The following is a 27,225-nucleotide window of genomic DNA, read 5'->3' as shown; positions in this document are numbered from 1 at the left end:
GAACTTAACCTGTGCTCATTTTAAAAGAATTCTCAGATGGTGACCAGCTGAGGCATAAAATCAGGACTGAGTGATTCAAAGTGGTCTCTACAAATAAAAAAGATTTAACCTGTCAGTCACACTATCATCCTTCTCTTTTTATAATTATGAAAAAACAATAGCAACTAAGTCCTGCAGAGGCCAAATTGAATTATGGCACAAATATACTGTTTTTGCCCATATCCAGTCCTTAAACTTAATGTGTCATTGATTCCAATAAAAGCTTCAATTAAAATTTTAATTTGGTGTGTAACCGCATTCATGGGATAACCCAGCACTAAAAACTACTGCTGTAGAATCTTTCACTGTCACTCAAACTACTAATCCTTGGTGATCTATTTTCAGAGAGGAAAATTATGCTGCTAGACAACAACGCTGAATTCCAAAACTGTTCTTCAAGTCTGGTTGAGCTATGTATGCTGGACAGGTCACAAATTCTTCCTCTCTGATGCTGCAGAACCACAATTAAGGGTTGTTGCTTAGAGACTGGCCCTCCCACACATTCACCCCAAGCCCAATATTAGTTAGTTTAAAATTTTATTTTTTTAACTTTTTAAATATTTTTACTTAATAAAAAGTCAAGATTTGTCCATATGGTCATGTCCTTGTCAAGTTAATGTGGGAAAGTGGCATTTGCTCTATAAACCCCAATGGAGTTATAAATAAAAGAAAATAAACCCTGCCCTCCTCTGGGCAATGGAAAGGGGTCTTGCTCCATCCCGCTGGTCAACAGTGCCCTGGCAGGCTTCACCAAACCAACGGAAAGGAAGGTGCTTGCCAAAAGGGACTGGGCCAGACTGCATCCCTTCAGGGGCCTCTGCCTTGGGCACAAGGGATGGCCCAGGCTTGGGGGTGGGGGGGTGGGGATCAGCAACAGAGCCATAGCCGGCTGGGGTCTCAGATCACAGGGAGAAGAGTGGACATCAATTCCCAGGGGTGTGGAATGGAAGCTGCTGGGAGGGATGAGACTGAACTGAAAAGAGAAGAAAGAGACAGTGAGGACCGCAAAGGCACACCAAAATCCAAAACAGTATTATCTGTTCTCTGCAGTGCAAGCCCTGCCCAATTGCCATCAACATTCAATCAACTCTGATCAGAAATACCGAGACTACAAAACCTTTTAATTTCCAGCCGTGTGGACATGCTAGGTGGGGATCAGGTTGGTACATCAGAGGGTTCATCTTTCCACCACCTCCCCACCCCTGGCTTTAAATAACAGGCTTACCTTGGTGGTGCCCTATGTATGTGTAGGGGGATGGTGTGGAGGCAGAAAGGGTGGGCACACCACTCTGGGGCACACCTCCTTGAGGGGGTCCACCATGAGTCTGTGAGGGATGCAGTAACATGACTTGGGGAGCTCCAGGGTGAGGTGGTGGGGCAGCTGCAATTCCAGTCTGGACATGGGCCTGTAGTAGACAAGAGGTTTGAGGATTTTAATAAATGATATGCCAATTTATCAACAAATTAGTGCAGCAGAGAAAATGACAAATTTTCTAATTTTAAGAACATACATTTAGCAATTGATGTAACTCATGCCAAAGAAATTTAGATGAGGCACTTAACCTAATTCCAAGTATTGTTCAAATAATATTTAATAACAAAATTTTATTAAATAACAAAAAATTCGGGAAACAATTGCCATTCTTGATACTAATACTGTCACAATCGTTGCAAACTTATATAGTACCCTGTTGATGACTTTTAAATGTTTGTCCAAGCAATCCTAGTAGACAAAAGCATTTTTTCTCATACATCAATTGCCACAAAAATGTTACTGGTCATCACCATCTCCTGGGTTGTCAAACTGAGTGTTTATGGGGAGACACACACTCAGAAATGTCTTCCATGAAACTAGGCAGTGGGGAGGTTAAAGGTGGGAAAAATACTTAGACTGAACAGCCAAGAAGCACATGTAGAAAGAGATAAAGATCTTAGAGAGGAATGTGGGAGATAAGTCAAAAAGAAGAAAGCATAGCAACTAAAGTATTGAAGCGGGCAAGAGATAATGGCTGAATGATTTTATGTTTTTGGTGTTGTTTTGATTTGCTTTGCTTTTCCTCTCTTTTTTTTTTTTGTTGTAGGTAGGTGACATGATTAGAAGTTAGATAGGATAGAAAGAAAATGCTTTTTAATAAAGGATGACAGGATTAAAAGTTAGAATAAGAAATAGAAATAAGAGAAAAGGGGAATATTAGTGTATACACTTAATAAAATAAGAGCAATAGTAAAAAAACGGAATAATTGAATGATAGATTGCAATGTTATATAAATATGTATTACTACTGTTTCCCCCAAAATATGACATGTCCTGATAATAAGGCCATGCCACATTTTTCTGGTGGGCAAAATATAAGCCCTCCCTCGTAAATAAGCTCCCTGGACAACGCAACACCTCCGGCCAGGCAGAGTGCCGCTCACCAACCAAGAGGTATCCTCAAGGTGCCAAGCTGCGGGAACCGGGGGGGAGGAGGAGGCAAAGGTGACCGTTAGGTTGGTGAGCAGCGCAGTGCCCAGCTGAAGAGGAGTGCCTGGCAGCTGCTCTCTTGCTAGCAGGCTCCCGAAAAGCCGGGCACAGCCTCATGGGCAAATGGCTGTGTTGCGCTGTCGCAGCAGCACAATATAACAGCCACGAAGCGACCACGCTCACGAGCAGCCACCCAGCAAACCCCGTTTCCAGCAGGGCACAGCGCCATTCACTGTCCTAGGGGTATCGCCAAGCCACGTGCCTGTTCACCACCACCCAGCTCCTGTGGCTTGCTACCTTCGAATTGCCAGTAAATGGCACTCTGCACAGCTGGAGAGGGAAGTTGCGCGAGCGGCTGTTCCACTCCCGCTCGAGCACCTCCCAATCTCACAATGCCCTGGCCCAGCTCTCCCCGCAAAGCCAGAGCACCTCCGCTGCCGCCGCCATCCCAACATGACTTTTTCGGCAGCTTCCAAATCGAGTCTTCCGGCACAGGCTGCTCTGGATGTACACTCTATGGTTGTGGCCCAGCTGTCGGCAGAGTGTACAACCATAGAGCGTACGGCCAGAGCGGCCACTGCTGGAAGACTCAGTTTGGAAGCTGCCAAAAAAGCCATGCTGGGATGGAGGCGGCGGCAGTGCTCTGGCTCTGCAGGGAGAGATGGGCCAGGGCATCTCCAGCCGTGCAGAGCGCCATTCACTGGCATTTTGAAGGCGCCAAGCTGTGGGAGCCGGCCGGTGGTGAATAGGCGCTCACATGGTTTGGCGATACCCCTAGGTCAGTGAATGGCGCTGTGCCTGGCTGGAAAGGGTTTGCCGGGTGGCTGCTCATGAGCGTGGTCACTTCATGGCTGTTGTGTTGCACTACTGCGACAGCGCAACAACCATTCGCCCATGAGGCTGTGCCCAGCTCTTCGGGAGCCTGTTCGCAAGAGAGCAGCCGCCCGGCAACCCCAAAACAATAAACCCTCCCCTCATAAGGCCCAAGCCATATTTTATGGGTAAAAAGAAAATGAGACCCTGTCTTATTTTTGGGGAAACACAGTATTAAAAATACATATATAAGTTGGTTGAAAGTAATAAATATGACTAATGCTATTAGTTTTATTTGTATTAGAATGATTTATACCCAAGTACCACACTGTTCACGCATTGAGATGTTTGTAAAAAATAAAAAGTGTCTGTGTGTGTGTGTGTGCGCGCGCACACATGCGGGCGATGTTTTCCATGGTCAAGAATGCTGCCCCTTTTCCCTTCCCAGGGTCTGGCATAATCACCTGAGTGACATGGGCCATGTTGGTGTATCCGTGCTGCAGCTGCTGATGGGCATGAATGGCATAAACTGTTGGCTGTGGGAAACCGCTCTGTGGAGACTGAGCGCTGGGCCCCGGGGTTATGGATGGTGGTGTAGCCGTCAGTGTAGCTGTGTGATATAAGTTCTGCTGCTGCTGAGCACTGGCCAAATGAGGGGGCTGTCCACCTTGGTGCTATAGTAGAAAACACAAGTCACACTTTCATTACCAGAGTTTGCATTAGTTTTTCTTTTTATATTATTTCAAAAGAATATGTTTGTATTTTATAGAGAAAAGTAAGATTTGAAACTTAGGTTAGCATACACTTATCTGTGGATAAATGGAATGACTAAATGTTTTAATGACATTAACATTCTTATTAAATTAGCTTTCCGGTTCTCTGATCTTCTTTATATAACACATAACCCTCTCACTCATTGATCATGTCACAGATTTAAATTATTCACATTCTGAATATAAATTCCTAGAGAAAGTATCTTTATTTAGAGATCATATCCAAAAAAGTTACTTATCAGTTATGGTGGGTAGGTTCCAACCACCCACCTGTTCTCAGTTACGCATTTCCATTGCAGAAAACGCCCACCCCAATTTGTCTTATATTAATACCCAAATCAAAAGTAGTTGCAAAGCAGCATCTTATTTAATTCCTAGATTGCCTTTCCCCCAAATAAAGCATGCAATGATTAATAAAGTTTATCCCTGATGCTTCCATTCCATAACAGAAGTTTCAGGAACCGAGATAAACAGAACATCACTTTAAAAGCAAGATTGCTTTTCATGCCAACCTAGAACTTCTAGAGCTTCAAGGATTATGGTGCTCTAGGACGAACTTCAAACATAAAATCAAATAGCAGGGTGCCAAGTCAAGCATTAAGTGTCTCCTATGCAGTAACTCCATATTTGGTTCCTCCCCCTCCCTCCAAGTACCTGCACAGGACTGGGAGCGGCATGTTGTGTTTGCTGCTGGTTGCCCGTGGGTGTGGTAGCTGGTTGAGGCTGATGCGGATGCAGCTGTGTGGCATGATGGGGATACGACTGATGCACTGTGGCTGGGGAGAGAAGCAGCAAGCAGCAGTCAACAAGGCAACGTGGTGGTAGAAAGAAAGAAAGCTCAGACTTCAGCTAACAATAAAGGTACCATAAAGAGTTTGGGGTGTAGGCTGTTCTGCCGGTGAATATTGTGGTGTAGATGATGAGACAATAGCTTGGGGGTGACTGCCAGATGTCATCATACGGGGGTTACTCTGCAGCATGGGGGCAAACATAGGCTAGAAGGAAGGAAAAAAGATAGAATATATGAGCAAAATAGATAAAACATACGTCTCTCTTTTCCGTTGAAATTTATTGCATCTACCTGTGAAGAATAGTGGGCCATGGGCTGCATCATAGTAGGCTGTCCTGTGAACTGCTGGGGATTGTAGATGTATGAAGAGTATGGAGTAGCAGCTACCAGAGGAGGCCCTGCAGCTGCTGCTGCTTGCATAATGGGAGGAGCTGAGGTGGGCTGGTGCTGATCTGAACGCTGGGGAGGTAGAGACCCTGTTTAGGAAAAATAAATGGGTTAAGAAAAGGCTTTTATGTTCTTGGTTTTTTTTTCCTCCAAGTGGCAGAATAGTTGAGCCTTCCGGGCAAATTTCCCATGATCAATGTCGCTTTGGCAAAGAATTTCCTCACCTTTAGCTCGGTATTTCCCCTGCTGTCCGGGCACAGAATTGGAAACAGGATAGGGGTACATCTGAGGTGTCTGCAGAGAATAGTGACAAACTAATTAATTCTAATGGTATTCTTATTACTATACCTGATACATTTTGTAAAGAACCAATAATATACAGGACTATTTAGGTCTCATTCCTCCCACCTCACCTGCACAGCTGGGCTCATGTGAATCTGTGGGATGTAAGAAATATATTGTGTGCTGTACATGCCACTTTGCCCTGGGGTAATCACTGGGATCGAGGGTGTAGAATGGGTGCGTGGCCCTGGTGATGTAGGCGTACTTGTTGATTTGTTCTGGGGAAAAAGACAGCAGTTATTAGATATTTGACTATGAAAGCCAGTTAAGAAGGTGCTGTTATCCCAAAACCCACCACGCCAACCCACACTATCCCCAGAGATAGTTACGCACCACAGAAAGAAGTGTTTTTGAGGGGTTGAATTCTTTTGCATTAGGATTCAATGTTGATTTCTTCACCTGCCTGGATGGGAGTACAATGGAAATGAGACAGGAACAAAGACAAACATGCAGCTGTCTTATCTCCAGGTAGTCCTCGACTTACAAAGTTCATTTAGTGACTGCTTGAATTTACAACAGCACTGAAAAAAGTGACTTTATGACCATTGCAGCATCCTTGTGATCACATGATCAAAATTCAGACAACAGACTCATATTTATGACCGTGTCATGTGGGACCTTGTGATCACCTTTTGCGACCTTCTGACAAAATCAATGGGATAACCAGATTCACTTTAACAACTGTATTACTAATTTAATTGCATTGATTCGCTTAACAACTGGGGCAAGAAAGGTCATACAATGGAGCAAAACTCACTTTCGCCTACTAACAGAAATTTCCACTGAGGTCGTAAGTCGAGGACTAAATGTACCCCGGTTCCCCCCAGACTCACTCTGAGACAGGACCATCTTCCTTGTCCTCTGCTTCTCCTTTTCCCAGGGGACTGGCAGTCTGGGTCTGGCGTTCCATGCCCTCAGAGGATCCTTTCTCCTCTTTGCTGCTGCCTTCACAGAAATCCAGATTGGGCTTGGGAGACTCTTCAGACACTTCACACGAACTGCCTGACCCAATCAATACCTCTGGCAATTTGTCTTTTATTTTCCCTTCAAGAGACTCCTTTGGCCGGAAGGGGTCATGGGTGGCTTCTGGAGAGGAGCTGGACTGTAACTAGGAAGAGACATGAGGTAAACAACCATGATCAGAAAAACTGCTTTTATTTTATGTTTCTATTTTAAAAGTGCTCAATGTTTTCCTCCTCTTTAAATGAAGGGGGATAAGAAAATGTGCTCACCTTAAACTGAGCTCCAAACTTCCTCAACTCCTCGAGCTGATTCCTCTTTTGCTCATTTTGGAGACCTAGAGCAGTGCAATTGCCACAATTGAAGAGTAAGAACTCAAAACCTTGAAGAGCATTTTTGTATCAATCTCCAAGTTCTGTTAAAATTTCTCAAATCTGATACTCTAATGGGAGTAATTGGCTGAGGATTAAGGGAGCTGTATTCCTATAAATACAGATGGTATTGGTTTCTGGTGGCCAACTGAATTATATGCACCTGATAAGATTTTTTTTTTTTACTTAGCAGTGATTATTCAATTTTGTATTAATATTCCACTTTTCTGAATGAGTAAGGGGATGTTATTGGGGTGGGGATGGTGTAATCAAGTCTTCCTTCATTTATCCCCAGGACAATCCTATAAGTTACACTGAAATGAAGTAGCTGGCTCAAAGTCAACCAGTGAATTCTGAGTTTATTAATTAACTGTTTAGTTCATTTAGAATAGGATAGGATTCTTTATTGATCAGGTATGATTGCACACACAAGGAATTTGTCTCCTTGTATGTGGACTGTGCCTGACTTAGTTCATAATTTTAAAAAACAGCAATGTGCAAAATATAATGTATCATAGAAAATATGCAAAGCAACTCCAATCTGACAATTAGCGTAACAAGCAAAAAGCTCAAAGAGTCAAAAGAAACAAACCTTTGCTAGTCTGCTTGACCAAGTCTGAGGGCCCCATAATTTCTACAGTCCTGCCAGCTTCTTTGGTGGCAGAGTTAGGAACCTCTTTAACTAGAAGAGGAAGGAAAGGGTTAGGAGGCAAAATGTATGCTACGTTTTACAACCAGATACAGGGCAAGGAAATAGGACAAAAACTTGAAATGCACTTGGAAAATATGGCAACTTTCCAGAGCCTCACCATTTATTCAAATCCCATGTTCTCTTTCTTCAGACAGACAATAATTTGTTTAGTATTCTAAAATCTTTTCAACTGATCAAACCTATCAAGTAATTAAAAACTATAAAATCTCAAATATTCTTCTTACTAGGCTAAAACAGGAAGAAAGAAAAAACAGCGAGAAGTTTATAAGTCAACAATCTTTCCAAGCAGCAAGTTTCAAAAATCTAAACAAAATCCGCAACAGTCTCAGAAACATTTAAATCATATGACACATTGAGGAGTTTGATGCAGCACATCTGGGATTAGCTGGCCAGCTAACACCTATAGGTTGCTTTGGTTTAGGTCCATCCTTAGTTCCTTCTACCAAACCTGCTTTACTTCCCAGTTTAAGTACTTACCTTCAACAGCAGCTACTGGGTTAGATGCTGGGACTTTAGGTGAAGGTGGGGTCGGGGAAGCACTAGATTCCATGGTAGTTCTTGACTCAGAAGGTGATGCAGGAGCAATAGGGATAGCTGATCCCACAGGGGGATCTTGGGAAGAGACTGGAACAGTTGAGGCAGACTTCGGTGAACGAGGAGGATAGAGACGGCTCACTATACAGTAAAGATGCATTAGATTAGGGCTAATATATGAAGTTTTTTTTTAATCAAGGCGCTCACAAAAAAACAAAAAACGGGTTCATTGCTTATACGTGCTTCTACCTGTAGGAGATGCAGCAGAGACTTCCATGGGTCGGCTGGTTGGGGAAGACATATTCTTGGCCCCTCGATTGGGTCGTTGAGACTTTGGAGACATTCTAGATGGACCTAAATCAAACAAGACACATACAAAGAAAACAAAATGTTCTTTTGACAACTATGGCTCTCCCTTACTAGTAAACAATGGAAATCCTATCATGCCAATGAAATTAGCAGGTACCTAATTGCAACTGGCATTTACAAATTGACTAATTAAGAAATTTAAAATAAATGAATGGTGATTAAGTCAATCCACCAAATGGAACTCTTATCTACAAGAGACAAACTAATGAATGTGGTTAAGTGACTGATCCTACGGCCTGTACAAATATGGGGATGAATGGGAAGAGGCAGGAAATGCTGCACCCTATCCAGAGAAGAGAGACAAGGGAAAAGAAAGGTCACAAGGACTCAGGATGAGATGCAGTAATCCTGGTTCCAGGTTGTAGGATAGCAAGACTGAACAGGGGCAACTGAAGGTGAGCATGAGATCAGTGGAAGAGTAGAAGGCTGCTTCAGACACAGCTAAACTGAGCAAAGTTGTCACTGATATTGTTATTGCTCAGTGTTACTGCACCGAGCAGAGGTAGTGCAGTGGTTAGAGTGGACTACTACAAGCTACTGCTAGCTGCAGTTCAGCAGTTCAAATCTCACCAGCTCAAAGTTGACTCAGTTTTCCATCCTTCCGAGGTTGGTAAAATGAGGACCCAGACTGTTGGGGGCAATTCGCTGACTCTGTAAACCTCTTAGAGGGCTGTAAAAGAACTATGAAGCAGTATACAAGCCTAAGTGCTATTCCTATTGCTTCTCCTTATTTTCAGCCAGCATTTTCAGTGAAGGCACTTTGTGAAGACCAACAGAGCAATGTCTTTTGCAAGAAATTAGCCTTGGATCATTTTTTTCTGAGGTCTTTCATAAGCTGTTTGGGCCTCAAATCTAATGTCTCCCCATTTGCACTACATCTCTTCCTTTCTTCTTTGACTCCTTCAATTTAGAATCCTTTTTTGATCCCATACACTATAAACTGTGTCACTTCATTTTTTTCTTTATCTTTCAATGCTACTACCTTCTTATTGTTACTGTTCTCCATAGCACATTTATTTATTTATTTGTTTATTAGACTTATACCGCTTCATAGGGCTTTCAGCCCTCTCTAAGCGGTTTACAGATTTTTAGCAAATTGAGTCAGCAAATTGCCCCCCCAGTCTGGGTCCTCATTTCACCCACCTCGGAAGGATGGAAGGCTGAGTCAACCTTGAGCCGGTGAGATTTGAACCGCTGAACTGCAGATAACAGTCAGCTGAAGTGACCTGCAGTACTGCACCCTAACCACTGCGCCACCTCGGACATTATAACCTTTGTCCTTCCATTTTTCTCCCTAGTGATGGTCTGTTACACTTTGTTATTTCAACCGGTCTGTACCATTCATCCCACCCTGCCTGTCTATTCATTAACTTAACAGTATTTTTCAGTCCTGGTAACTTGAAACAGATTGATATTGCAATGAAGACAGAAAATCATCATTTCCTCATTCCAGGAAGTAACCCTCTCTCTAAACCTAATTTGTATTGGTGGTACAAGTAGTCCTTGCTTAATGATCATTTGTTCAGCAACCATTCAAAGTTATAATAGCACTGAGTAGTTATGACCAATCCTTGGGGTTATGGTCATTGAAGCGCCGCCACAGCCATATGATCAGAATTTGGGTGCACTTTATGCAGTTTAACTTCACCCACAGGTTTACCAGTTTTACCCCATACCTCTCTGCCCTATTGGCTGCACTGCACTCCCTCACCTCAGATGCCCTAAGCTGACCTTTGCCTTTATCTTCCTCCTGCTGCTGCTGAGGCGCTAAAGAGGAGAGATAAAGAGGAGTTGAAGTGGAGGGAAGCACAATAGGCTGTGATTGCTAAGTGATACAGTTAAGTGATGTTTTGCCTAATGAGACCATTTGGTTATCAACAAAAATTCCAGTCCCAATTAAGGTTAAAAGAGGACTGCTTGTAATTGTTACTAGTATTTCATTTCTTACTAAATAATTAGGAAATTTTGCATGGCATGTAGGTCTCTTATCTTCCCATAGGAGCTCTATACTATTAGCCAATGGTTTCTGAAGAATCCCTTCAACCAAATTCTTCCCCAATTGACTTTTTACTGGTTTTCCAGTGTTTTCCCTCAGGTTGCCCATGTCAGCTTTAGCTATTATTTTCTTTTTTGCTGTCATCTTCTGCAAGCACTATCTTCAACTTTCTCAATCTCATTTCAAAATGCATTTCCCTTACAGCAGTATTTCTTAAATACTGAGGGGGTCCTCAAGAACCAAGATCTGGTTTCCTTAAAATCAAAATTATTTGCTAGTCTATGTTGAAAAATAATATTAAAATCCCATCAATCATGAATAATCACAATTGTAGCAAATGTATCAATTTTAAGTTTTAATATGATAAATATAACCCGCAAAGAAAAGCTTTGAGGTTCTCTACAATTTTTAAAAATGTGAAACAGTCCTTGGGAGAAAAAAAAATTAAGTACTGCTTTAGAGGAAAAAGTAAAGCAGAACAAACTTCCTTACTCTGACTTTTCATCTGATTCATTACCGCTTAAAATTACATCATAATAGACACAGGAAACACGGGTGGGGGAGTCATGTGAACTTCCAGTCAGATGAGCCAACCTTCACCAAAGCTTTTCTGCCTGTTAAAGTGATTGTTTCAATCCATTCAAGTATTTCTCTTTTAAACCAGAGATCCTCAGCCTTACCTCCATTGATACCTCTTTGCTCTGGAGCAGAGCCAGTGTTGCTTTCTGAATGATGTGAACTCCCACGGGGTGGCAAGGAGCTCATGCCTGGCCTCCCTCCTCTAGAACTACTGCAGCGTATGCCTCCTCTGGAGCTTTCTCTGACACGTTGGGGAAGTGGGATGTATTTGCCCTCTCTACAAAATAAAAAATAAAAAAATTGCCGAGTGAGTTCAAAGAACACCACCATAACTTTCCTCATCCCAGAAGCTGAATGCAAGGGAACATTTGAAACAAAGAGATTGTCAATCAACAGGTGAAACAGTTTCTAAGTTACAGTGGAACCTTAAAGTTATTTCTTCCCCAAATATATAGGGTACACTAGCCATAATTAGTACCTGTTTTATACTAGAGAGGCATATGGCTACCCAAAGGTTATTTTGTTTTACAGTTTTGAATCACCTTAACAAATGCTGTTCTGAGCTATCCAGAATAGCTAATATACCAATTATAAAATAATTGATATCATTGATATAAGAATAGAATTAAATACATACTTTTATTCATTTCACCAATGCTGCAAACTTACCTGGAAGCCAAACTGGGGCTGTCTCTTCCAGACACTTGTCTTTGCACTGAACTGTGCTTCTCTTCTTCTGTGCGCCCATCATCATTTTCCATTGCAATACGCAGTCTATACTGTGGGCTTGACTCAATTTCTCGTGCTAGCTGTGCAGCTCTGGCCTCTCGTTGCCTAAAAGCCTCTGTATTATCTTTTTCAAGAGGGACTCTGTCATGAAAAAATGGGTCATTGGAAGGATAGGGGGAGAAAATGCAGCAAATAAATTCTGATCTACACAAAAGAACAAAATAAACTTGTTTATTGTAAATGCACCAACATTTCTTAATTTGTAACATGGTAAAAAACACCTCAGCACCTAACAGTTCAAACTTTTGGTGCCCAAACTGACCAGTAGTTCTTACCATTAACAGAGACAACAGATGGTAACACAATTTGCTCCTTCTTTGAATAAAAAGGTACTATGTAAAAGCTTTAAATGATGAAAGCCATAACAGGTACATGAGGTCATTGGTTGACCAGGAAATATAAAAATTCTGATTTGGAATATAACAGGAAAATAAATTAACTAACCAAAGGAAGAAAATTAGGTGAACTGTATTTGTGAAACTAAAAAATAAAGGGGGGGGGGGAGAGGAGGGGATAATGTAACTGATCTAACTCTGTGAGGTACTGATGGATATTGGTATAAAGTAAAAATGTGAATTTAATTATGAACAAAAGAACTGTCACACAGTATGAATTGGTGCTATATTGACATAAATCCAAAGTTAGTGAAGTTTGGAGAGTACTTAAAAATTTAAATCCCCGTGGAGATTCGCACCCTCACCACCCTCCAGGCCTTCCACATAGCCCTTAAAACCTGGCTGTTCCGATAGGCCTGGGGCTAAAGAATCGTTGCCCCTCTCGAATGGTATGATAGTTGCGTTTTTTAATTATGTATTGTTTTTGTGTTGTTGTTAACTGTCTGTATCTCCCTTGCCTTGTTTGAGTTGTGAGCTGCCCTGAGTCCCTTCAGGGAAAAGGGCGGCATACAAATGAAATAAAACTCTAAACTCTAAATGGGAATGACAACATAGTCAAAAGTGAAACTGAAATGGTCAGCTAGGGTTGGTTGGAGATATGAATGTACATGTACTTTGATCGCAGAAAGTGCCATTTTGTAGTCTGAGACTCTAAAGGAAAGATTGAATGATCATTTACACATAAATGGCAAAATATTACAGCCAGGAGACACTGTTCACTTTAGGAGTATATCTTTGTATTTTATATTTTGATAATCAATAAAAATAAAAAAGTAAACAGAAGTATATCTCCAAAGAAGGGGACAGAGATAGAAAAACATTAAAATTTATAAATGCTGATAAAAAGATGGGTAATATATAGTGTACTATATCTGCTAAGAGGGATAAATATTTGTTGAAAGATAGCAATAGCACTTAGACTTATATACCACTTTACAGTTGTTTACAGCCCTCTCTAAGCGGTTTAGAGTTAGCATATTGCCCCCGACAATCTGGTCCTCATTTTAGCGACTGGGTCCTCATTTTAGCGACCTCAGAAGGATGGAAAGCTACGTCAACCTTGAGCTGATGAGAATTGAACTGCCAAACAGCAGTAGAAGTAACAAACTGAATCACTGTTTGATTTGGTGGCTGCAGTGCCTCAGATAGAAGGTCCGTACAGAGAGTGGTAAAGACAACTGAGAAGATTATAGGAAGTTCACTTCCTATAAGTACTGGATACTGCTTATAAGTACTATGTGCTCAGAGCTCAAGGCATTGTTAGAGATCCCACAAATACACTTTACAGTCTTGTTTATGTTGCTCTCCGCTGGGAGGAGGTTTTGAAGTATGTTTTTCTAGCAGGACTATTTGATTCGGTAACAGCTTTGTTCCCCATGCATCCATCTGGCAAACTCGCAAGATTCGTTTTTACATCCAGTCTAGATTGTGTTGTTTCTCTGTGTCATATAATATATGTGGGTATGTGCATCATTTTTATTTATTTATATTTTGTCATGTTTATGTAGTATATATTGGAGATGGGGGCCCTTTGAGAGCTATATGCAATGAAATTTCATTTTAATGTACCAATTAGTGTAAATTTAAAATGACAATAAAGTTAGCCTAAGTCTAAATCGGCAGTAATGCATGCTAACCCCTGTGCCACCATCAAGGCTCTTTGAATGTTTGAATGTAGTAAAGCAAAAAAAGATAGGGTCAAGAATGAACAAGCAGACTTGATACAAAAATCAAAAAGAAGTATGAAAGTAGTACCCTGAGGTGGCTTCGCTATATAGCGAAAATAAATGAGTATCTAATAAAAAATAAATATATAAAGCAAGAACGAATAAGTGTAGGGAAAGACTGAGAAAGTAATGCCCTGGATTTGTAAGCCTCAAAAAAACAGAAGGGAGAAATTTAAGAAACAAAGGGAACATATAAACTGATGTATAGGGCAAAGAAAGCAAGAGTGGTTTGCAAACATAGAAAGGTTTGAAAAGTGAATGGTGACTATTTATGTTTTAGAGTAACATTTTTTAATTTCCTCCTTTAATGTTTTTGACCATTACTCCTTGTTTTTAATATTTTATAAAACATTTAATACAAAAAGAAATAATAATTGAATATGTATTTGTGTGTATATTGCGCATGCACACACATATATTCACAGTCCCCCCTCCCCTAATGTTTAATTGATAACTTTTGGCTTGTTTAACTTATTTATGTTTGAGTGTGTGTATATATATCTTTTATGAATGAATATAAGTCACCAACAGCTATCCTGTGGTAAGATGGGCAGCCAATAATTTTTATAAATAAATAAACAAGCAAGCAAGGAAAAATCAAGTACAGGCTTCTACTACTGCTGTATACTGTTAAATTTTAGGAGCGTAACAAAAACTAGTAATGTAGTGAGACAAGCTGCATATTAACTACATCAAGTACAACTGAATTGATTTAGTCCAAATGTGTGAGCCCTAATATTCGCTGCATTCAGTATTTATTAGATTTGTATTGCCTATATTTTGTGCACTACTTTATGCAACTCAAGAAGGCATGCGTAATGCTCTCTTATTATTATTCCCATAACAGCAGCCTTGTGAGGTGAATTGGGCAAGAGGGCATTTTCGTCTCAAAGTCATCCAACTGGCTTCCATTCTAAGAAAGGACTAGAATGGTCTCTCAGTTCCTAGTCCTGCACCTAAACTAAATTGAATCCTGGAATTCAAGTGCAAGGGTAGCATTATAATATTCCAATGGACATGTCTCATCACAGAATATTCACTGTTGCTGCTATCAAATATTTCATTTTTTTAAAGCAGTTGCCAACATCCTGTAATAAACAGGTGGAACTGAGGATAAAGGATGAAACTATTAAATACTGACATTCAAAGGGTTGAGATGATTACTTCTGAATTATCTTGACAATGAGTCTGCTTTTTTTTAACCACTGATTTCTGCCAACAAATCAAAGCCTTACAAGTCCTGGTATGTTAACCAAGTCTCATTTATTAAGTGAAAGAGAAAGAAAAACAACTTAGACTCTACTTTAATAACCTATCAAAAGCGCACACGGCACACACACAGCTAAATAATTAACTTACGTATATGATGAGAGACTGCTATCATACGTTGTCTTCACACCGTAATTTTCCTCGTTGAATTTGAACATCTCATTTGGGTCCCAGCCATTAGACTGAAATCACAGATAAATGCTTTAGTACCTTTGCTGCAACAAAGCTTAGCAAAGCAGCTCTAAGTAACTCTATTTTGAGGACTCAAGCCTTATCAGTTACTTACCATATCAGATTCTAAGTCATAATCATCACTGTTGCTATCTCCCCCTTCCCAGCGTTGTAGTACTTTCTCTTTGTGCTCCCCATTCACTTTAGAATTCATGGCGATGGCAGAATCTGTGAACTTATCTAAGATACATGAGACAAAGAAAGTCCAGGATAGAAAGGATTCAAATTCTTCCTCATGCCTCCTCCCATCACATCTCATTTCTGTTATTTTAAGGCTGTATTACCTTTGGTGGCGTAGTTAAAGTCAACATTGCGGAAGTGCACTAACATGACATCAGCAGGCTTGAAAACCATAGTGTCTACAATATCCTCCCTTCTCGGCCCTACTGGCTGGTCGGGCACTTTCTTGTGCACAGCATCCACAGCCAGCTCAAACTGTAAAAAAAAAATACAGGCTGCCTATTCCTACTATAGAAAACCACATAAATGATATGGAAAACAATCCATTGGTCACTAAGCACTATCTATTTCCAGATATTCACCTTTGTCATCTCAGGGTGCTTAAGTAAGCTTTGCGAAATTTGGGGAGAAAGAATGCTTCCTATATCCAAAGTTCCAATATAAAATAAAACTAAATACTTAAAATGCAATTAAGAAATAAACATTACTGAACCTGTTAACTAACATTCTAAGAAAACTAGTCAGCAAAAAAAATATTCACCTTAGAACTCAGGGTTTTAAAGATTCCTTCAAATGTGCTTCCATTTTTCACTTTCACATCACATGTTGATCCCTGGGAAGAGAACCAAAGAGCAGGAATACTTTTTAAAAAGGATACAAGGATATTTCAAATTGAAAATCAAAGGCTCCCTGCCCATCTGTCCACCAACATACACCTATAATCTACTTATTTGGAAGGCTATTAAAATAAAGCAAAGTAAACTAAAAAAATTCAAGAGAAAACCCTGACTCATTTGCACAATGCTTAGCACACACCATTCTTAAGGCACTTTTTGCCATGAGACCTGCAGGGGAAAATAGCAAACTATTAGCCTTTGCGGGCATCCCACCTTCCTTTGGTTGAGAACCTTGAAATTTTTGCATTGTCTACCATTTTAAAATCAACCCAAAATAGCTGGAACTAAAATTCTTAACATGATGATCTGAGTTCAAAGAATAATGTAAATAAAATTACAACATGAATTACTACCTCATATGAGCAATGCCTATATAAAACAAATGCTCAACTCTTCCTGCAGGACAACACATTAAAATAAATTCCATCATATACCTTCCACACCCTATAAACACGTACTTGTACATCTATCTTTCCTACAACCTTAATTTATCACTAGGAGACTCACCACAACTGCTGTTAGAAAGTGAAGCATTCGGGAATTGTTATAAACACCCTCAAAAGCCTGGGAGGAATGAAAAAATAAGTGTCACCAAGACATCATTGCCCAATGTTACAACATTCCAAATAATTAGGTAGGCAACTGAAAGATTTCAGAAAATGTATACACCTGTTGTAACCAATATAGGCTTAAATAACCATTATGTTATTTGTTTTCTCAGTAAGTAGTGTCCTTCAGGAACCTTAGTATATAGGAGGCTTGGCACAGATTCAAACTGTATTACATAGAGTTTGGATAGAAGGTCTATAGTTGAAAATGAAATTATATTGGAATTTTCACAATTGTATCTAAAATTGAAGCATTCAAATATTTGTCACAAAATAAATCAAAATGAAGTGGTTTATGATACAGGTTGATATGAAAAATACACTTCTCTTTTTCGAAACAAAAAATGTGCTTTTCAGTGATTTAACTCCACTAATCTTAACAAAGTTGCAAATTTAGATAAAAGAGAGATAAGTATTTATACGCAGACTTTGCTGTACCTCAACAACAGTCAAATGACATCATGCTGAAAATCTACAGGAATTTAACCATTACAATTTTTAACTAAATTTATTACAAGAAATTATTTTACTCCAGATATTATTTATACTTTGCTATTGTTATAGAAATTGCAAATAAAAGAAATGTAATACAAATGAACACAAAGTCACAGAAATGGTTTTAACTGTAGTCATAACAGATACATAAGATTCTAGGGGTGTTTTACCATGTCGTGATTAAACAATTCTTATGTTAGGGGGTTCATTTATAGCTGTAAGAACTGAAGCCTACTAGCAGATATATTTATTGGCAAATATTGAAATCTCAAATTTCTAGCAGTTACACAAATCATACAGATTATATGACAATCCCAAATGGTTTATAGTACAACTTACAGGAGATTGGGGAGGTCCTTTGCCTGTACTCTGGCCCCTGAAAATAAATCAGATACAAATGTAATTAATAATTCAAAATGTAAGCTCTTTAAACCAATAGGCTTCATTTGGTGCATAAATTCATCATTCCTTATGAATCTAATTCAAGGAAGCTCTCACCACTAACAAGAAGCCCATATTTTATTACCAAAATAATTAAACAGACTTCCTAATTCAGCTTAGAAAGACATAACTTCCTTTCCATGGAGACAACTTTCTGAGAAATCAGTGCATGTACTATACATGGATACTCATCCCCTACAAATATATAAAAGTAGATGTTGCTTACTGGCACATGCACCCAATAATTTTCTGTGTATGAAAAGAAGCTTAGAATGGATTTGCGCTGCCTCAAATCCATAATTTCTGCGCTTTCTACATTACTTTATCTAAATTCAGAATAACATTTTGCACAATTCATTAAAATTCCTCAGCCAATTACAATAAGTGGGAGATAACTAGGTGATAATTCAATCAGAATAACAAAAAGAGCTCTTTATATTAAATAGCCTGATGAGCTGCTTCATTGCTATGACTTGTTCTCTGTCAGAATCATGATCTTGTTCAACTTAATAAAATTGATACATGGCAGAGTAAACCAGAGATTTATGTGCTACTGAAATGACCCCCCCCCCCCTTTTAAGCAGCACACTGGGCGAAAGTCATTTCTGGAAGGCATCCCTGCTCATATATACAGGTAGTCCTCAACTTATAACAGTTCGCTTAGTGACTGTTCAAAGTTACAATGGCACTTTAAAAAATGACTTATGCCCATTTTTCATACACAGAGTCAATGGAAAAACCAGATTCATTTAACAACCATGTTACTAATTTAACAATTGCAGTGATTCATTTAACAACTGTGGCAAGAAAAGTCGTAAAATGGGGCAAGACTCACTTAACTAATTTCTCACTTAGCAACATAAATTTTGGACTCAATTGCAGTCATTAAGTGGAGGACTACCTGTATTAGGAAGTTATTTTAATTAAGTAGACCAACCCAGCTCAGGACGCTGCAATGTCTGTTGGATCCATGATTTTTCTGATGTCTTTTAAATATATTGGATTGTACCTTTGGCGTGCAATCAAGTCAACCGAATTTACTTCCTAGAAAACATCGGTCTGTTGCTCTATTGGCACCCTCCGAAATTAATCCTTGCCTAAGCAGTCAAAGCCGACTACTCCACGACAAGGAGTGCAACTCAGCCGAGCAGGAACCGATCTTTCTTCTTCGAAAGAGGCACATACGTTTCTTCCAAAAGCACACAGGGCCAGAGGTGGGGAAAGACTCCCGTGGCAGGGGGTGGTGGGTGGAAGTCTAGCGGCATCCGCCTTCCGGTCTCGGCAGGGCTTGTGCCGAGAAGAGTGGCGCCCAATCAGCGGCATAAGCAGCCCAACTCCGCTTATCGGGTCTATACATACGCTCTCTTTTATTTCACCCCCCCTTCCCACCCCCGCCAACTTGCCGAGTCCTCCCGTCAACCCTTTTGGGGCGGGAAGGCGACACTGTCTCCTTCTTCCCTTTCGCTCTTTTTTGCCGCCAGGACGGCTTCCCCCCCCTCCCCCCCTTCGGTCACACGAAACCAGCCGCATTTCGGCCAAGCCTTACCTGGTACCGCTTCCCCCAGGAGGGGCTCCTCCGCCGCTCCCCGGGGGAGCCACCATAGTGGTTCTCGGTCCGCTGGAGGCTCCGGGGCTGAGGTTCCCGTTGGGGCTGGCCGGGGGTGGGTTGGCTTTGCGGGAAGCGGTGGCAACGGCGGCGGCCGGAGGCTGCGTCGGAGGAGGCGGGGGCCCCGAGGAAGGCGCAGCAGGTTGAGGGGAGGGCGGCGGCAGCGGTTGTTTCAACATGGCGCTGGCGGCGGCGAGGAAAAGGGCCGGGCGCCCCTGCTCTCTCTCGCTCTCTCTGTCTCCTCTCCTCAGCAGCACGCGGTTCAAAGGCCGTCGAGCGAAAAGGAGGACGGAAAAAAAAAGAATATAAAAAGAAAAAGAAAGAAAGCCGAGCGGAGGAGGAGGAAGGCAAGCGGGAACCCTTTGCCCCGTTCGCGCGCCTCCCGGGCTTTGACTTTAGGCGCTGCCGCTAAAGCGGCGAGTTGGGGGGAAAAAACGGGGAGATGAGAGAGGGGGAAAAAAGGCGATCCGTCAAGGCAGTCGCGGTACGTCAAGAAGCCCGGCCGCTTCAGACTCTTTTAAGCCAGACAACCCCGTGCGCTCCTGCCGGCCCGGAAGGGGAAACTGACTGGCTGGCGGGTAGGCTGGCAGGCCGGCCGTCGCGGAAACGGGGAAGGGTTGAAGGCTGCGAAACACTGGAAGGGGGGGCTAAAGAGAGAGGAGGAGGCGGCGGCAGCGTTTCTGCCCCCCCCCCCACAACCCGCTTTCTGTTGGCTTCGCCTGGGCGCGCGTCAGCAAAACAGACGCCTGGAACGTGGGCCTCGATTCCCACCTGCTGCTGCTGCTTCTGCCGCCGCGGGGATGAGTCCTCCGGGAGGACGCGCGCCGTTTGGGCGCTCCGTTAAAAGCCGGCGGCGCCTCGGGGAAAAAGAAGAGAGGGCGGAACAAGCCTTGAACCCCTTCAGGCAACGTGAGGGGAATGGCAAGATCGCGAAGACGGGGGGAGGAGAAGATGGGGGGAGAGCGAGGCCGCAAAAGAGAGAGAAAAGAGGGAGGGAGGCGGTCGTGATATTGGCGCTCAGGGTCGCGACGCGAGCGCTCTCAAACCCCTTCCTGCCGAGGGAAGTGGACGGCTCTGTCCCCTATCAGGCTCGCGCTTGCTTGTGAAGTAAGCAGAGGAGGGGGGAGGGGAAGGGCGACACGGATCCCGCTGGCCCGCGCGCACGAGAAGAAGTCAATCCGGTTGCTGCACAATGAGTCCCTGGGGAGGGCGGGGCCTTGCTCTGCGCCTGCGCTCTTCGCGCGCCCTCCTGCAGCGCACGTTCGGTAGAGGGGTTCCTGCCGGCCGCCGCGCGCGCGCGCGCGCTCTCTGTGTTTAGCCAATCGAGGAAAGAAAAGCGAGCCCCTTCAGTTCCTTGACAGAGCTTTGGGGGAAGAGAGGGGGCGTTCCTCCGGTCAATGGCTAAGACCAGTGCACATGCGTAAGAGGAAACAAAGGCTTGCGCCTGTCGTTTCCCTCGGACCGGTCTGAGCATGTGCAAAATGAGGGGAAGGAAACGTGTCGCCCATGTGGAGGACGCGTACAAATGGTAGTTTGACTGAAAATGCGCGTGCGCACGGGGGGGGGGGGAGAGAAAAACGAGAATCGCCAATTGAGTCCAAAATGCCAGGATGTTGGTTACCCGATTGACCCCGGTTGACCTCATTCTCAGTATGAAAGCTTTGGCCTCTGTGACCTCAAGGGCACTTTGTCTTAAGGAGGGATGACTGAGACTTGATAGAAATATTAAAAACTATAAAGAAAATATGTATCTCTGTGTCAGATACACACCGCCAAGAGTTGATGTGACTTGAATGCACATATTACATTCATGTATAATAGTGATATGTTAGCCATGTTAATATTTAAGAAAAAAATATTTTAAACTCTGAGTCAACAAAAGCTGCAATCCCACAGATGTGTAGGAGACAGAACCCAAATGATTAAATAAATGTGTACATGAAAACACACTAGATGCATTTTTATTTAAATTGTCTCTGAAATATGTTCCATTATTCTTCTTAAGGTATCATTATATGAAAATAATGAAACTGCTAATTCTGGCATTCTGAAAGAAGAATTATAAAATGCAAAATAGTCACAGGACTATCAATCACAAAAGTTCTATTGTAAAGTCTATTGTGTTGTAATTGTGACTGGAAAGATAGCCACTACCACAGACTGGATTGGAGATAGGAACAGGCAAACCTGGATTTTAACTTAACCTCAGTTGCTTTCAGCCTGGACTATTTCACAGGACTGTTGTGGGGAAATATGGCAGAGGGTCATAATATCTGAGTTACAAATTTTCCTGCATTCTTAGAGAAAGGCTCTCATTCCCTCATGCTCCTCACAGTTGCTGTATCATAAACATAAAGTAAATTACATGCATAATACCAAGCTGCTGACCTAGGCAATATCCTTCTTATACTTTCCTGGGAAAGTAATTGCAAAGCATCCAACAGGAGATACAAGAATGGCAGCAAAAATAAACACTTCTTGTGTCCCTAGAGGCATGAGAGAAATGAGCATTACACTTTATTGAAAATATGAGATTGGGAAATGGCATGAGGAAGTCACTCTGTATCTGTAGAAAAATAATCTGTGAAAAACAAAGATGAAATAAACTAAGGAAAAATACAAGGTACATAGCACCTGTAGTTGGATTTGCAAAGTTGAGAATAAATCAGGCCTTGGCAACTTTAAGAGATGTGGACTTCAACTCCCAGGATTGGAGTTCCCCGTGCTGGTTGGGGAATTCTGGGATTTGAAATCCAAACAACGTTGAGAAATACTGCACTAAATGATACTGCCCTCCATAACAATTTCTCTCAACTAATTATGTTCTGCTAAGCAAAAGTGTTCATGAGCACTTGGCCAAGAATGGTAACAGTCTTTGTCTACAGGGAATTTAGAGCCGAGGTGGCGCAGTGGTTAAATGCAGCACTGCAGGCTACTTCAGCTGACTGCAGTTCTGCAGTTCGGCTGTTCAAATCTCACCGGCTCAGGGTTGACTCAGCCTTCCATCCTTCCGAGGTGAGTAAAATGAGGACCCGGATTGTCGTTGGGGGCAATATGCTGACTCTGTAAACCGCTTAGAGAGGGCTGAAAGCCCTATGAAGCGGTATATAAGTCTAACTGCTATTGCTATATGTTTGTGAATTGGAGCCTCTTTTGTAGAAATTGGCTCAGAGTTAGTATTTATACAGAAAACAATAGGAGACCTGGGGGAGAATCATAGTTATTATCTATTGCTGAAAGAGATATTGTCCTCTATTCTGGATCTTCTATTAGAGCAGAGTTGGGGATTTGATACTCAATCAAAAACACCCAGGTTTCTAGGTATTATTGTTTGTTTTCTGCATTAGCCTCCAAGTGTCCTGGGATAGATCATTTGATGCATTTTGTATGTGTGTCTCCTGCTTTCCCAAGTTCCTCTTCATATGTTTCAAGTATTTATGAAACAATACCAGAGAGATAAAATACTGGACCCACATATTGACCAGATTCACACTGCATTAGAAGTGAAACTATGACTCCTTTATTTGGCCTAAAAGCAGATTACTTCACTTGTTTAGAAAGCCAGTTTTAAGATAGTGGTTAAAATGTAGAAAGCCAGCTGGATGAATTTGGGTCAGTCACTCTGCCAGTGCAGCTCATCTTAGATAATTTTTGTTGTGGGGAAAATAGGAAAAGGAAATATATATGCAGCCTAGAGTTACACAAAATAAATGCAGGCATAAATATAATAGCTAAATACGGGTAACTGTTGTCTTAGTGATCATTCAAAGTTACAAAAGCACTGAAAAAAGTGACATGAGCGTTTTTCACACTTATGAGCGTTGCAGTATCCACATAGCCACATGATCAAAAATCGGATGCTTAGTAACTGACTCATATTTATGTTGGTTGCAGTCTCCTAGGGTCATTTGTTCACTTTTCGTGTCCTGACAAGCAAAGTCAATGGGGAAGCCAGATTCACTTAATAATCATGCTATGATACTAACTTAATAATAGCAGTAATTCACTTAACAACTGTGGAACAAAAGGTCATAAAATGGGGCAAAATTCACTTAGCAACAACAATTTTGGGCTCAATTGTGGCCATACGCTGAGGACTACCTATACATAAATATTAATATATTATATGAACATAATCAAATTATTATTTGGTCAATAAGCCATGATAATACAAATCATGCAGATGATCTCAACTAATTTGAATCTCAGCAGAAGTTACTTTGGAATTTATACAGCATATTAGCTTTGAAAAGTTGCAATTGGTTGATGATCCGCATGCTCGGTTAAAGAGTAGGACTGTTCTTGATATGAAGAAGGTCTTTCATTTTAACATTTTTTCTTCTTCCTGTAAAAGGGACATGGATTAAATAGATACAGGATATATAAATATCTTCCCCTGCTTATGTCCAAAATTTGCCTCTAATTTTGTCATTCTAGTAGGACGTATCTTTGACAAGTTTGCCACAGGAAACTGAATCAGGCAGGCATTATCCTGAAAGTAATGTATTTTTAGTTCTCCTGGTATAAAGACATCAAATTCTATTACTGTATTTCCAAGACAGTCTCTCTCAAAATAAAGATTATGTGTGGCATCACATCTACCATATTTGTTTTGTTCTTTCACAATTCTCTTTCAAACCAGGATCAGATTTTTAAAACCTCTGTCCTCTCTCCCAAAACTTTCATGGATTGACATTCTGGAAGACTAGTGCTGCCTCATTGTAACATATTCATTTGGGTAAAAGCCTATTAAATTAAGATTTATTCTCAAGGGTAAAACAGTTTTTGCTGTTTTATAGGGGCTTTTGTTAATGGTTGCTAATACAGTGGTCGTCAAGTTAACCAACTAGTAAGAAATATATTTTTCTACTCTGTATAAATAAGTAATTAGTATGAACAACCATTTGGAATATTTTAAAAGTCTAAGAAAGCAGCAGTGGTTGCTTTATTGATGTTCCCATCAATTCACTCATAAAGGTTTTTTTTAATCTATAAAGCCTAAAATATGCTAGTGGTTCCCCATTACCAAGTCATTAAAAGGGTAGCAATGATAGACTTTTTAAATTACATCCTTATTATTATATTATAAAACCGTATCCTGCTTGAATAAGATTAGTGCTCAATCTAACAGACTTTTGGCAACTAGTACAGAGTTTTTCCATGTAGAGTTTTGAGGAAGATTGGGGAGAGTGCCATCTCATCTATTATATTGGTATAATGTAGTTTTTGGTTTGTGTTTTCATCTTTAATTGTTGTACTATATAAATTATTTGGAGTCCATGCAGATTGCAGGAAAATATAAAAGAAGTTATTTCATTAATATGCTCCACATCTGTCTTTTACAGTTTAACAAGAGATTGGTTTTAGCTTAGCATGTTAAGTGAATCCAGCCTTTGTGACTCAATCAACAAATTACTGTTAAAACAAATCATGGATTAACATGATTAGCATAATGAAAACTTCTCTGTGTCATTTCTGCCCTATTGTTGCCATATTAGACTTTTACAGTTGGCCAGGTAGCATTGCCCAAAATGGATACAGTATATGACATGACTTTGATTAACAAGAAAGCATGAATGCAGATGTAGCTATCTCAGTACAGTAATGAGCCAAGGTGGCGCAGTGGTTAAATGCAGCACTGCAGGCTACTGCTAGATCAGCAGGTCAGCGGTTCAAATCTCACTGGCTCAGGGTTGACTCAGCCTTCCATCCTTCCGAGGTGGGTAAAATGAGGACCCAGATTGTTGGGGGCAATATGCTGACTCTCTGTAAACCGCTTAGAGAGGCCTGAAAGGCCTATGAAGCAGTATATAAGTCTACTGCTATCCCCCACATACACAAATCTGATTATCGGGGGGGCGGGGAGGTTCTGTAAATCAATTTGTCTTGCATATTCCTAAAACGAATTGTAGAATATTGGAAGGGGGGGGGGAGAGTTGAATAAGTTGCATGAAGAAATAAATATTACTGTTAGTTGATGATTCGGAATCCACTATCGGTATAATGAAAAAATTAGGAGCTGTAAAAAAAAATCTTTAAAAAATAGAGCAGCAATGGTTCTTAAGGTCTTTTATGCAAGATATGATCCAAACATAAGCAAGAGAAAATCGTGGCACGACAAAACTGCGTTCCACTAAAGCGCGCCCGATTAAAGCGCATCACTGATGTCATCAGCAGCGCGACAACAATGACCGCGGAGAAAAAAGGGTGCTTTAAAAAGCGCTTTTAAAGCAAGCCGATTCACGTAAAGGTTAGGGTTAGGGTTAGGTTAAGGTTAGGGTTTGGTTTTGGGTTACCTTAAGCGTTAGGGTTAGGGTTAGGTTAAGGGTTAGCGTTAGGTTTAGCGTTAGGTTTAGCGTTAGGTTAAGGGTTAGGTTTAGGGTTAGGTTAAGGGTTAGGGTTAGGTTTGGGAGGGTTAGGTTTAGGTTTACGTGTTAATTTTAGCTTTACCGCTCACAGCGTGCTTTTTTCGTCACGCTGTGATGACGTCAGGTACGCGGTTTCATCGAGCGCGCTTTAGTCGACCGCGGTTTTGTGGTGGAACCGAGAAAATAGGTCTCAGCCTTTCAGTGGAAGAACAGAACCAGAAGAAAATGACAATGAGTGTGAATATAATCATGAATAAAGTAAAGAAACTACAATGTACCAACATTTTTGTGGCCACTACATAAAGGGGTCAAGCTAGGATGTTTATGTCCACCAAAGGCAGGATTGAAAGTGTTCAGAAATGCTATAATTTTCATGACATAAAATTGGCAGAAGAGATGGCTTTAGTAGAGTTTGAAGCAGCATCCAAGTTTCCTGCCAAACTAAAAAAAGTGAAATAAATAATTAATTATTGGGGTCTGGTCTTTTAAACATCCTTTCCGAAAGTTGCCCTTTCTAGAAGCACATGACAGAAACTGCAAGGAGGGGGAAAGAAGGGAAAGCTGCCAAGACAGCTGTGAGGCAATGCTACATGACTTTTCATGGTGCAGCCCATTCCTTTATATTGCACTCTTAGCTTCAGGTACTTTTAAGGACGGGAATAAGACTTCTCTCCCTTTGCTGGAAGGGAAATAGGCAAGCATGCATAACTAGTTAAGCGTTGTTTTGCTAATGAAGCAAAGCATTTTTAAAAAAAAACAAACCATAGCTTTCGAGGTCCCCAATAATGGCCATACTATTTTGCACATCCCAAGTAATTCCCACCCACCCCTCCAAATATCACTTTACTCCTTCAGGCTAAACTGCTGCGAAAGCTTTTAAAAACTATTACATTATATATGCTACAGATTAATATAGCTGCTTAATTGATTCCAAAGCTGGCTTTTGAGTGTTCATGGAAAGGATACACCATTGCTCAAGTTGTATCTTCTAGGAATCTTTGGAGGAAACAAAACAACCCTAATGCTCTGAAGAGGAAATGGTGGTGCAAGATGGTTAGTGAATTGATTGGTTTTCATGTTTGTTGATGATTTGCTTTCTTGAAGGCAGATAGATGATGGATGTGAAGACATACAAACAAATGTTACCACCTCTTGTATTTCCATTCTTAGGATCTAACAACTGATTGCATCATCAATCAATGAATGTGATAATTAAGAAAAGCAAGACGGAAGAACTGAAATTGCTTTTATAAAATTTAGATATGCTACTATAGCCTCCAGCTATTTTGATTGATGAGGCATTAAGAGAT

General features: G+C 41.1%; 1 protein-coding gene across 1 annotated transcript; it reads right to left on the bottom strand.

Moving 5' to 3' along the window:
• Positions 1–559: 559 nt before the first annotated feature.
• ATXN2L (ataxin 2 like) lies at positions 560–21,452 on the bottom strand. Its single transcript, XM_032235625.1, has 23 exons — positions 19,488–21,452; positions 17,840–17,876; positions 16,905–16,961; positions 16,262–16,333; positions 15,825–15,975; positions 15,596–15,720; positions 15,400–15,491; positions 11,799–11,999; positions 11,231–11,406; positions 8,435–8,539; positions 8,129–8,326; positions 7,532–7,621; positions 6,841–6,905; positions 6,442–6,716; positions 5,942–6,011; positions 5,680–5,826; positions 5,491–5,560; positions 5,171–5,355; positions 4,955–5,084; positions 4,744–4,865; positions 3,781–3,990; positions 1,265–1,445; positions 560–1,012 (listed from the first exon to the last, which is right to left on the bottom strand). The coding sequence occupies exons 1-23, from the start codon at positions 19,724–19,726 to the stop codon at positions 963–965; spliced, it is 3,048 nt and encodes a 1,015-aa protein (XP_032091516.1). The 5' UTR covers positions 19,727–21,452; the 3' UTR covers positions 560–962.
• Between the last annotated feature and the right edge of the window lie 5,773 nt (positions 21,453–27,225).

This window comes from Thamnophis elegans, chromosome Z (assembly GCF_009769535.1).
Source record: "Thamnophis elegans isolate rThaEle1 chromosome Z, rThaEle1.pri, whole genome shotgun sequence".
Classification (NCBI taxonomy): Eukaryota; Metazoa; Chordata; class Lepidosauria; order Squamata; family Colubridae; genus Thamnophis; species Thamnophis elegans.
Note: the sequence above shows the minus strand (reverse complement) of the source record. Positions and strands in the feature narration are given on the sequence as shown.

Bases quoted from the DNA above. Each gene is read 5' to 3' on its own strand.
- ATXN2L (XM_032235625.1), bottom strand. From the start codon at position 19,726: ATGTTGAAACAACCGCTGCCGCCGCCCTCCCCTCAACCTGCTGCGCCT. The intron at 16,334-16,904 runs GTGAGTCTCCTA...TTCTCTTCCCAG, and splicing joins ACTTTCTAACAGCAGTTGTG to GGATCAACATGTGATGTGAA. The intron at 5,085-5,170 runs GTAGATGCAATA...CCTTCCTTCTAG, and splicing joins TGGCCCACTATTCTTCACAG to CCTATGTTTGCCCCCATGCT.